This window comes from Bubalus kerabau, chromosome X (genome assembly GCF_029407905.1).
Source record: "Bubalus kerabau isolate K-KA32 ecotype Philippines breed swamp buffalo chromosome X, PCC_UOA_SB_1v2, whole genome shotgun sequence".
Classification (NCBI taxonomy): Eukaryota; Metazoa; Chordata; class Mammalia; order Artiodactyla; family Bovidae; genus Bubalus; species Bubalus kerabau.
The window spans coordinates 103,213,056-103,225,536 of NC_073647.1; the positions used below are offsets into that span (position 1 = coordinate 103,213,056).

General features: G+C 51.3%; 1 protein-coding gene across 1 annotated transcript; it reads left to right on the forward strand.

Moving 5' to 3' along the window:
• The first annotated feature begins 8,367 nt into the window (after positions 1-8,367).
• GATA1 (GATA binding protein 1) lies at positions 8,368-11,155 on the forward strand. The gene is made up of 5 exons (XM_055563838.1): positions 8,368-8,587; positions 9,076-9,453; positions 9,557-9,702; positions 10,230-10,355; positions 10,784-11,155. Exons 1-5 carry the CDS (start codon positions 8,368-8,370, stop codon positions 11,153-11,155), a joined length of 1,242 nt encoding a protein of 413 aa, XP_055419813.1.
• The last annotated feature ends 1,326 nt before the right edge of the window (positions 11,156-12,481 follow it).

Here is a 12,481-nt window from a genome sequence, read left to right on the forward strand (position 1 = left end):
GCAGCCTACCAGGCTCCTCTGCCCATGGGATTCTCCAAGCAAGAGTACTGGAGTGGGTTGCCATTGCCTTCTCCGCTACCTTGAAAACTTTATGTGAAGTAAAAGAAGCCAGTCACAAAAGCCCATATGTTGTATGATTCCACTTATATGAAATGCCCATAACAGGCAAATCCATAGAGATATAAAGTAGATTAGTGGTTGCCAGGGGCTGTGGGGAGGGGTAAATGGAAAGGGAAATGGCTACTAATGGGCACAGGGTTTCTTTATGGGATGATGAAAATGTTCTGGAATCAGAAGGTGGTAACAGTTGTACAACCTTGTGAATTAACTTACCACTGAAATGTATACTTTAAAGGGTGAATTTTGTGGTATGCAAATTACATCTCAATAAAAAAAAAAGAATGAGCTATACAATAACTTGGATGAATCTCACAGATATTATGCTGAGCAAAATAAGCATATACTATACGATTTCATTTATATGAAGGTCAAAAACAGGCCTAAACCCCCAAGTATCATTTGTTGTTCATGGATACATACATATGCAGTAATGTAATGTAAAACATCAAAACATTCATGAAAAAGATAAACACCAAATTCAAGGTAGTGGAAGGAGAGGGGGAGATGAAATTAAATTGGTGCAAGGGTGTCAACTGTATCTGTAATATATTTCTTTTAAAAAGGATCTGAAGTAAATAGGACAAAATATTAACATTTGACAAATGTGAGTGCTTATTATAGTACCTTTTATACTTTTCTCTTAAAAAACAAAATAGTGTGGTTTTAAGGCAAACATCTGATTCCTTAGTCGACTTTGGTTGATGCTTCTCCAGGTGCTAGTGACACGGAGGGGAGCCAAGCTCGTCCCAGCCCTAGTAGACTCCACAGTCTGGAAGAGACAAGAATAGTCCAAATGCCATGGGCTTGGACCAAGCTCTGGAGCCCCAGAAGATGCCAGGAGGGAGGGAACCAGTCAGGGAAGCCTTCTGGGAAGAGAGGGGAAGAGAGAGGAAGAGAGGCCGTTGGGGCTGAGTCTCAAATGGAGGCCTGAGGGAAAGGATGCTTGGCCCAGACACCCACCCCTGCCCCCACCCCCGCCCTCATTGGGCTCCCCCAAAGCCTGGCCTGGCCCTGGCGATTCCCTTATCTGCCCACTCCCAGCTGCCTCCCTGCTGGCTGAACTGTCACCACAGACTTCTGGGCCTGTGCCCCCTCCACAGGGATGGGGGAGGGAATGGGGTGAGGCCTGGCCTCAGAGCCTCAGGGTTTTGGTTCTTGATGGAGGCAGAGCCCTGAGGCCCCAACTCCCCATGCTTTACTTCCGTTCTCAACCCTTTCTCCACTCCAGTTATGAAGAAATGGGCTGTGAGTCCAGCAGCCAAACCCTTGTCTGAGACATGCCTCTGAAGAGGGCAGACTTCCCCACCTTACCCCAACACTGCACCTGCTATTTCTAGTAACAGTGAGGAGAGTTACTACTACAGAGCTTACCATTTATAATGTGCAGGCAGGCCCTGTGTTGAGTGGTCTCTCAACAACATTTGAGGTGGTTTCTATGATTATACCCATTTTCCAAGCAAAGAAACTGAGGCTCAGAGGTTGGCCTGCCCAGGAATCGGCAGCAAATCAGTCAGAGCTGAGACAAGAAAGAACCCAAAGCCTTGGATGAACATTTTCATTTCTCTGCACCTATTCCCAGTCCAGAAGATGGGGGCAATCATACGCACTTACACCACAAGGATTGGTGAGATCAGGATAAATACGATGCATGGAGAGCATTGAGCACAGTGCCTGGGGTGGCTTGGCAAATAATGCTACTGTGGTTATTATATTAGTGCTAGGAAAAATATTAGTATCAGAATTAGTATTATTATTAGCCACTGAGGTCACTGATAGAATTAAAATAAATAATAATTATTAGTTCTAGAATTCATATGAATATTAATAAAGTACTCATATAGATTAGAATTAGCATTATTATTTATGTTATGTTATGTTAGTTGCTCAGTCGTGTCCAATTCTTTGCGACCCCATGGACTGTAGCCTAGTAGGCTCCCCTGTCCATGGATTTCTCTAGGCAAGAATACTGAAGTGGGTTGCCACTTCCTTGTCCAGGGGATCTGCCCAACCCAGGGATCGAACTTGGGTCTCCTGCATTGCAGGCAGATTCTTTACCATTTGAGCTACCAGGAAGCCCATTACTATTAATGCTTACTGCTAATAATAAGCATTATTAGTATTACTATTAAAATTAGCATTAGTGCTAGTATCAATATTAGAATGTTAGTAATTAGAATTAGTACTGGTATTGGTATCAGCATATTACTAGCATTAGTACTAGAAGAAGAAGTAGTGCTGATAAAACAGGGCCAAATACCATCCTTCACACACAGTAGGCACTCAATGAATAAATAAGAATCTTCCCTGGTGGCTCAGATGGTAAAGCGTCTGCCTGCAATGCAGGAGACGCAGGTTCGATTCCTAGGTCGGGAAGATACCCTGGAGAAGGAAATGGCAATCCACTCCAGCACTCTTGCCTGGAAAATCCCATGGACTGAGGAGCCTGATAGGCTATAGTCCATGGGGTTGCAAAGAGTCGGACATGACTGAGCGACTTCACTTTAACATTTATTGAGATTTCAGAATCAAATGAGTTGAAATCACTTAATGGATAAAGTCTCATTGAGTCACTCTAATCACCCTGTGGAGTGGCCGCTAGTACCCCATCTTTTCAGATGAGGAACTGAAGTCTAGAGGCGACAGTAACTGCCCAAGGCCACACGCCAATCAGTGGCCCATAAATGAGGGTGGGCCAGCTCCAGAGTGGATGTCCTGAAATCATTACTTGAGTGATAGTGGTCTTTGTCCTCTCTGATACTGACAAGGGCTTGGCACAGATGGGCACAGAGCAGGAGCTCAATAAATAGCCTCCTTTCCTCCTCAAATCTTCCATTTTGCATATGAGGACAGTGAAGCCCAGACAGGTAAGATGAGGATGATAAAATCCCTCTGGGGTGGGCCAGTGAGTGAGCAGAGCCTACTCATCCTTGCCCTCTGCCCTTGGTGTGTCTCGGTTACCTCATCCATAGAATGGGTGGACCAGGGAACTCCCTGGCCCATGGAGTCCCAGGGCCATGGCTGGTTAGTCTTACCCCCTTCCCTATAGGGACCCAAGTTGGACAACTTTGTTTACAAGTTTATTCAATGATTTTACATGGGGCACTCAGAATAGGACATGGGTCTGTGTTAGCAACGAGACAGTACTTGTTGTCACCGTTGTTACTATTTGGGGAAAGGAGAACAGGACAAGAAGGTGGCACAGGGGCCCAGTGGCTCTCTGGAGGTCCCTCTCAGGCCACAGGCCACACAGGTCCACATCAGTCCACACCCCCTCCCCTCCCACCCACCCTGGCACCACCTCCCCAGGGCATATGCCAGGCTGCTACCTGGGGTCTCATGACTTCCTCTCAAGCTCTCTGTCGCTGAATCTGTGTCTCTGTCCTCCCCTTCTCTGTATCATCTTTGTCTCCCTTCTCAGCTTCTCCACCTGTGTCCTCGGCCTCTGTCGCTTTCAGGTTTTATCTTGCACCTTCTGTCCGTCTCTGCCTGTCTCCCTTTCTCTTAGCCTCTGTCTGCCCTTCACTGTCTCTGGCCCTCTCTGTGCGTCTCTCACCCTCTGTCTCTCCTTCCTTTCTGTGCCCTCTCTGTCTCCTTCCAGCTCTACATCTCTTTCTGTCTCTTTCTCTATTTATCTGCATCTCGTCATTCCCATCTCTCTACCTCTCTCCCTTCTCTATCCCTCCCTCCTTCCTTTCCCCCACCTTATCCTACTCAAGGACCTGCAGAGGAACCAACCCCTAGTCCCACCTGTTTCCCGCCTCCAAAGCCGCATGGCGGGCAAGAAGTTGAGGCCACCGTCCCTGGGTGCCCCCCCCAGCTCCGCGCCCCCCCAGCCCAAGACAGCCTGTTACCACCGCGGAGCCAACAGCCACGCTGGCCTCCATCTGATAAGACTTATCTGCTGCCCCAGGGCAGGCCAGAGCTGGCGTAAGCCCCAGCGGGGCGCTGAGTGAATGTGCCTCTGCTTCCCGCCAGTCTTGGCCTGGTCCCCGGGGTGGGCCTGGGTCCTGAAGATGTCCCACCAACATCTTGATTCAAATTCCCACCAAACCTCTTTGAGCCTCATTCTTGTCACCTGCAAAATGGGTACAGTCACAGCCCTTCTCTCCCTTTGGCCAGGAAGACACATACATAAGGGGCCAGCCCTCACCTGGCTAAGCACACAGTAGGGGCTTTACATTTGTAAAACTCACTGAAAAGCCCAGCTGGGTCATGAAACCATATCTGCTATTTTCATTTTATATTGCTTTCAGCCCATTTTTGTTTGACTGGACACTGAAGCCCACAGAAGCCCAAGTCAAACAGGGTCCAAGAATCTACAGGGTGGGCAGGTGGGGTGGAAGAAGGCCCCACTGCCCAAGAGGTGCCCCACCAGTAGGGGGCCGGCCCCCTCCCCTGGCCTGCCCCACCCACTGGGGCACCAGCCACTCCCTGGAGAGGAGGGAGGAGGGAGAGGGGAGGGAGGGAGGGAAGGAGGAAGGGAGCCTCAAAGGCCAAGGCCAGCCAGGACACCCCCCGGGATCACATTGAGCTCGTCACATCCCCAAAGCAGCTGAACCCTCCGCACCAACCAGCCCAGGTCAGTCTCAGCCCCCTAAGAGCCCCCAGCAAGGCAAACCCTGGGCCTGCTGCCTCTTACTTCAAGGCTACTCCCCAAGCCTGCTCTAGGCTCCCCAACCCACCACTGGTCCCCAAAGTGCCTACCACCCCTGAATCCCCTGACAGCTCTTCCAGACCACCTCTATCTTTCTAACCCCCATCTGTACCCCAAATCTTCCCCCTAAACCCAATTCTCTCTGCCCTGACTCCCATCCACTGCTTCCAAGATATTTATGCTCTCCTGATCCCTTAACTCTGCCCACCATACTCCATCTCTGACCTGAAATATGCTTTCATCCCACCAAATCCTAACCTCTGCCCCAAATATGACTTTCACTAACCCAAACTTGTCCCTGAATTCACCACAAAGGCTCACTTTTGTGCCCCCCACCACACACACCTATTTCTTCTCTGAAGCCCCTGCCTACTCCACAACACCCCTGTCTCTGCCCCCAATTCTCTCTCTGACCTCCCAAGCCTGTCTCTGGATTGCCAAACCCTAGCTCCACGCTCTTGACCCATCGCTGCCTCTCAAATCCCATACTTGTTCCCTGTGACTTCTCTCTGATGCCCTAAAACCATTTCTCTCTCTCAACTCCTTGCCTATGCTCAAAAATGTCTTCATCACTCCAAACACCAAGTCCACCCCTTCAATCTGTTCTGTCACATGAATCCTCCTGTCTGCCTTCTCTAAACCCCATCTTAGCTTCCCGATATTTCTCTGTCCCCCTAGGTGCCCTCTCTGGCCCCCAATCTTTCTTAACTCCAATTGTATCTCTATTCTCAAACTCTTCCTGTGCTCCATAAGCCATCTCTAGTCATCAGACACACCTCTGCCTGCCTATCATAACTCCATCTCCGCTCCAGCAAAACCGTTGGACCCTCACACCTTTCCATGACTCTCAGAATCCACCCTGACCCCTAAACTATAGCTCCAACTTCTCAACTTTCTCTCTCTCTCAAACTTTGCCTCTGATCCCCAACCCTGTTTCTGCCTTCCTAACTTATTTCTGATGCCAAAATGTGACTTTTCAAGCAAACCTTTTACTGCTTCTTAAACTCGCATTTGTTTACCCCAAACTCCATAGTTGTTCCCCAAACCCCTGACTCCTTAACCCCATATCTAATCCTCAAACTCCATCTCAGACTCTCCCAAGACTCATCTGCCCCCAGATCCCATCTGTACTCCCTTCAGTCCCAAGGGACCCTCCCTTGAGGGCTGGGGTGGGGATGTTACCTGGGGTGAGGGGCTGGACTGAGGGAAAGCTGAGGGCCGGCCAGCTGCCTGCCACCCGTTGGGGCAGCACTTACTCTAGTGGGGCAGCTGATAAGGAGTTTTCATATCCCCCAGCCTCGAGATAAACTTTATCTCTGTCCAGAGAGTGATAACTGGGGGGGCGGGGGGAGTTGGGCCCCTGCCACAGAGGGGTGGGCAGTCCTGGACCTGCCAAGGTACAAGGTGTAGGGACAGGGGCAGTGGGGTTGGAAGGAGACTAGGGGGGTGCTTGTGAGGACAGGATGAGGGGATAAAAGAACAGTGGTTAACAGAGACAAAAAGAGTAAGAAACAAATCGAGACAGAGAAAAAGGAGGAAAAAAAAAAAACAAAGAGAGATGGAGAGGGAGAAAAGGAGCAAAATACAGAGACATGAAGAGAAAGAAGAAAAAGAGAGACTCAAAGGAAGAGTAAGAGAGACGGAGAGACAGGAAAGAGGGAGAGACTCAGGAGCAGAAAAGGAGAGTGAGACAGAAATGCAGAGAGACTCACAGATAGAATCATGGCGAGACAGACAGGAAAGAGATGGAGTTGGAGATGAGGAGGCAAGACACTGGCCCCAGAGAAGACAGAAGGCGCCCCAGGGCCTAGAGAAGGTTGATGGTGGGTACACTGACAGGCCCGTCTCTTTCCCAGCACAACCCCAACCCAGGGCCCAGCTGTGAGCCTGTCTACATAGGCAATACAATGGGTCACTTAGGCAGGGGAAGGTGGTCTTCTTTTTCTCTGTCACTTCACCCTACAGACAGGGAGACCAAGGCTTTCAGATTCACAGGGCAAGTCAAGTAAGGGGGTAGGTTTCCTGACTCCTCAACTGGGGTTGTGTGCAGAAGGGTATGATCAGGGGTATGGGAACATTGAGAAAGACATTAAAATAAGGCCAGAGGACCCAGAGAGAAACACGAAGGAAGAGACAAACAAGCAGAAAGTGACAGAGCGGGAGAGATATACAGACATTCAGAGAGATGAGTGGAGAGGGAAAAAGAGAAACAGAAAAATATAGAGAGAGCAAAGAAAGAGATAAAAGAGAGATAAAGATGGAAAGAGAATCAGAGACATGGGAAGACAGACAAGGGGAGGAGGAAAAACAGACATTTATAAATGCACAGAGAGAGCATAGAAAAATGGGAGGGAAATACAGAGAGCCAGACTTGACAAGAAGCAGGGTAGGGGAAAAGAGACACAAGAAGACAAGAGATACGCACAGAGACGAATAGAGGCAAAGGGGCAAAGACCCCTGTCACCACCTTCTATCCAGCAGACAGGGAAACTAAGGCCTGAGGATGGTGGGGACTGAAGGAGCTGGAAAGCAGAACTATGGCAGACCTCTCCAGAGGGCACGGTACAGGCTGAGGGAACACCTCCCACCTGTCCCCCTCCTCAGAGGAAGCCACAGGCCTTGGGGTGATTTCAAAAGTTGGGCGGGGATGGCAGAGATAAGCAGTGGGGGTACTGACCCCCCCATGAAACAGGGAGGAACTGAGGGGGCCCTCTGTCTGCACACCCAACGGAGGTGGAGGAGGGGAGAGTCAAGCCGGAAACCATGGGGTTTCTGAGAAAGTCAGAAGGCAAGATGCAACAGATAGGGATGAAGTTGGGGAGACAGGAGGCTGAACCCCAAGGTCTGGGGAATGACCAAGGAGTTCAAGGGACTCTGGTTCTGCAGCTCAGCCCACCCCACCTACAAACTCCTAGGAGCGTGAGGGGGTGGAGGTAGAGGGAGAAGAGAAAGTGGAGGAGGAGGAGAGGAGAAAATGAGAAGGAGAAAAGAGATGAGCAGAAAGGGAGGCAAAGGAGAATGATGAAGACAAAAGAAGGGAGGGGAGGACAAAGGAGGAGAAGGAAAGAGGAGTGAAGCAGTTGTTGAATGGGGAAGAGGGGGAAGCTAAGAAAAGGGGAGGGAGAGGAGGAAGAGACGGAAGGAGAGAAGAGATAGGGGACCAGGGAGAAAAGAAGGACAGGGAGAGGAAGAGGAAGAAGGAAAAAAGAGAGAGCAGGGAGGAAGGAAGGGGGAGGAAGAGTAGAAAGTGAAGGAAGAGGGGGAGAGGAGGAGAAAGAAGAGATGGGGAGAGAAAATGAAGAGGAGACAAAACAGAAGAGGAGTAAAAGGAGGGTGTGGAGGAGAGAAAAGGAGGAGAGGAAAGATAAGAGGAAGAAGGGAAAGGGGGCAGGATAGGGAGTAAGAGAACTGAATGGAAGGGAAGATGAGGGTGGACAGAGGAGGCAAGAGGAGGGTACTAGGGAGGTGGAAGAGTGGGGTAAGAGGATTGAGGGAATGGAGTGGGAGGAGGGAGAAAGGAGGAAGAGAGGGGAGAGGGGGATTCTGTGTCTGAGAACCCCTCCTGTCCTCACAGGTCAAACCCCAGAGGCCCCATGGAGTTCCCTGGCCTCGGAGCCTTGGGGACCTCCGAGCCCCTACCCCAGTTTATGGACCCTGCCTTGGTATCTTCACCACCAGAATCGGGGGTCTTCTTCCCCCCTGGGTCTGAGGGCTTGGATACAGCAGCCTCCTCCACTGCAGCCAGCACCGCCACGGCTGCAGCTGCCGCACTGGCCTACTACAGGGACGCGGAGGCCTACAGACACTCCCCAGGTAACTTCTTTGGGTGGCTATCTTGGCACTGGCTCTGTGCTGTCAAGGTTGCCATGGAGACCCAGAATCCTTCAAAGAGTCAATTCTGGAAAATGGGATAAGGCTTCACATCTCTGTGCTGACTCCTAGTCAAGTCCAGAACTGGGAATGCCATTGCTCCCCAACCTGTCCTCTTGGGGTAGCCATACCGGGAAGCAATGATGGAAGTAGACAGTGGCTGGAGTTGCCAGGTAATATATGGGGCTCCAAATCCCAACAAGTCATCCTCAAAGCTCATTTGGAAATGTTGGAGGTCAGGGGACAGAGCAACCACTAGGGCTCAGAACACTGGAGTCACTCAAATGCCAGCAGTTCTTCTGGTCACCCGTTCAAAGCATGGAAACTTGGTCACCATACTGGGGCTCTTGGGCATCATTAGACCCCGAAAGTAAGATGAATTTAGACTGATTGTTTCTCTTCTTTCCTCTTTCTTTCCCATACCCCCATAGTCTTTCAGGTGTACCCACTGATCAACTGTATGGAGGGGATCCCCGGGGGCTCACCATATGCTAGCTGGGCCTATGGCAAGACCGGGCTCTACCCTGCCTCAACTGTGTGCCCCACCCGTGAGGACTCCTCTCCCCAGGCCTCAGAAGATCTGGATGGGAAAGGGGGAAGCAGCTTCCTGGAGACCTTAAAGACAGAGCGGATGAGTCCAGACCTCTTGACACTGGGGACTGCACCACCTTCATCAATTCCAGTCCCTAGCAGTGCCTACGGGGGTCCTGACTTTTCTAGTACCTACTTTTCTCCCACTGGGAGCCCCCTCAATCCAGCACCTTATTCCTCCCCTAAGCTTCGTGGAACTCTGCCCCTAACCCCCTGCGGTGAGGTTCTCAAAAAGGGACTGGGAGGTTGAGGTTGGTGGGGGTGACCAAGGGAGAGCTGGTCTGAGACTAACTCCTTCTTCCCTTCTGTCTACCCCACCAGAGGCCAGAGAATGCGTGAACTGTGGAGCAACGGCGACACCATTGTGGCGGCGGGACAGAACAGGCCACTACCTGTGCAATGCCTGTGGCCTCTATCACAAGATGAATGGGCAGAACAGGCCCCTCATCCGGCCCAAGAAGCGCCTGGTAACACCAAGCCCTGCCATCCCTGCTGTTCTCAACCTTCACAGAAATCCCAGTCCTGATGATCTATAAGAACCCACAGGTTCTGCTCCTTCCCCATCCACCCAGGAAACCAGCTGTGTACAGTACCTCTTATCCTTGACCAAACAACATAGGCTGCCAGCAGGAATTCTATTCTCTCCCTGTACTTTTCTTCCTTTGTGTCACACTGGGATCACCCTGGGGCACTTTGAACCACTAGGGATTGATTGAGACCCTCCTCAGATGTGTTGGTTGAACTGGTTGGGATGTGGGGGAATCATGATTACTTCTAATTCCCATAATGATTCCAGTGGATGGGCAAAGTTACATGCAAATTGTGTAGTGCCCTATAAAACACCCCAAATGCCTATCCTGGCAGGGAGGCCCTGTCCTCACCCACACAGAAACCCTAGCCCTCGCCCTGAAGCAAACCCTGCCCTCAACCTGACCCTCACCTCTTTGGTCCTCCACCCAGCAGCGTGTCCATACTTACTTGCTCTCTCCCCCAGATTGTCAGCAAAAGGGCAGGGACCCAGTGTACCAACTGCCAGACAACCACCACGACACTGTGGCGGAGAAACGCCAGCGGGGACCCTGTGTGCAACGCCTGTGGCCTCTACTACAAACTACACCAGGTGACCCGGGGCTCGTGGAGCCTCCCTCCTCTCCTTCCTCCTATTTCCCTTCCTTCCCCTCCACCCTTCCCCCTTCCTTTATCCATTAGCTATTTTCTTCCTTCCTCCTCCTTCGCCCTTCCTCCACCCCCCATTCCCTCTCACCCCTCCACCCTCTCTCCTGATTCCCACCTGTCACCTCCTCCCTAGGCCATCAGCTAATTTCCACTCCCCTGCCCTGCCCTAGACCAGGGGCAGCTCCCATCAACCTGAGAGGCTTTCCCAAACTCACAGCCTGAAAACTTCAGGATTCTTGTCATATCAGGGGCACATTCCCTAATCCTTGAATAAGTTCTCTATTCTTAGAAGTGGGGTGAATTGGTCATCCCTGGAGGAGTCATAGAGCAAGATGTGGAGCTGGGAAACAGCCATGGCCTCCCTCTTGGCAGGTGAACCGACCACTGACCATGAGGAAGGATGGTATCCAGACTCGAAACCGCAAGGCATCTGGGAAAGGGAAAAAGAAACGGGGATCCAGCCTAGGAGCTACAGGAGCAGCAGAAGGACCATCTGGCGGCTTCATGGTGGTGGCTGGGGGCAGCAGTAGTGGGAATTGTGGGGAGGTGACCTCAGGCTTGACATTGGGCCCACCTGGTACTGCCCATGTCTACCAAGGCCTGGGCCCCGTAGTGCTGTCAGGGCCTGTTAGCCATATCATGCCATTTCCAGGACCCCTGTTGGGCTCACCCACAGGCTCCTTCCCCACAGGCCCTGTGCCTCCGACCACCACCACCACTGTGGTGGCCCCACTCAGCTCATGAGGGTACCGAGCGCAGCCTCAGGGCAGGGTCTGGTGTTCCCTCCCCATTTCTAGCCAGCAGTGTGTCCCACCCAACCTCCTGGGACCCAGAAAAACCTTGGGCTGGACCTTCAAAGCTTCCGTGAAATAAAACCACCAGAGTCCTGAAAATGGAGGTGTGAGTCTATGTGGGACTGGGGTGTGTGTATGTATCTGTGTCCATGATTATTTCATGACACTGTGAGCTTCCATGTGTGACCATGGGAGATGGCACATGGGGCTTCACAATTGTAATGGTACATGTGAAACCAAGTGTGACAGTGTCCAGGTGGAATGAGACAGCATGTGCACTGACACATCATGGCAGGAGCCAGTGTGCAACGGGCAATAGGGATGAGGCTGTGTGACATGACGTGCATGACTCCAGGTTCCCCTGAAAGGCTGGGCAGGGGTGAATGTGTGAAGTATGTGGAAATGTGTCAGCGGCAGCATGTGCTGAGTAAACGTGTGGGGTTGTGCACCAGTGGGGTGATCTTTGAGACAGCACGACGGCATGTGCACTGGGCACAGAAGTGGATCCATACACATTTCGCAACATTGAACAAGAACTGTTATATGATGGTGTGTGAGGCACAGCAGTGGGACCGTGAGGGTCTGAGTCTTAGAATGTCTTTGTGGGTCTGGTGACAACAGTATTTCTGTGCAAGTCTGTATGTGTGTGAGCATATCATGTGGCGTGGGCCATGTCCCAGTGTCTCCGAGTGGTTGACAATGTTTGTTAGTTGTTCAGCTGTGTCTGACTCTTTGCGGCCCCATGGACTGTAGCCCGCCAGGCTCCTCTGTCCATGGAATTCTCCAGGAAAGAATACTGGAGTGGGTTGCCATTTCTTTCTCCAGGGGATCTTCCCAACCCAGGGATTGAACCCGGCTGTCCTGCATTGCAGGCAGATTCTTTACCGTCTGAGCCACCAGTTTCAGTTGGTGTAAGCTAGGAACCCTCTTCTAAGGGACATCAGACATCTGACAGGAAAGGGAGGAAGGGGGGGAATGGTAGCTGTCAAGTAGGTCAGAAGGCCAGTGCAGGACTGTGAGGCTGTCTATGGGCCTTTCTGTCACTTATCTCTTACCTCTCTCAACCCAGATAGGCCTGCAGCCCTGCGGGAAATGGTAGAGAATGAGCGGGGGAGATTAGGAAGACAAAGTGCCCTCTGGGGGTGATATTTAGATCCTGAGGGTCGGGGAGCTCCCCACAGTACCAGCTCCCCCCCCAACACACCTACCTACTCAACAGGGTGAACTGCTTCCCTGAACGTGGAACCTGTACTTCCATTTAACAAACCCTTACACA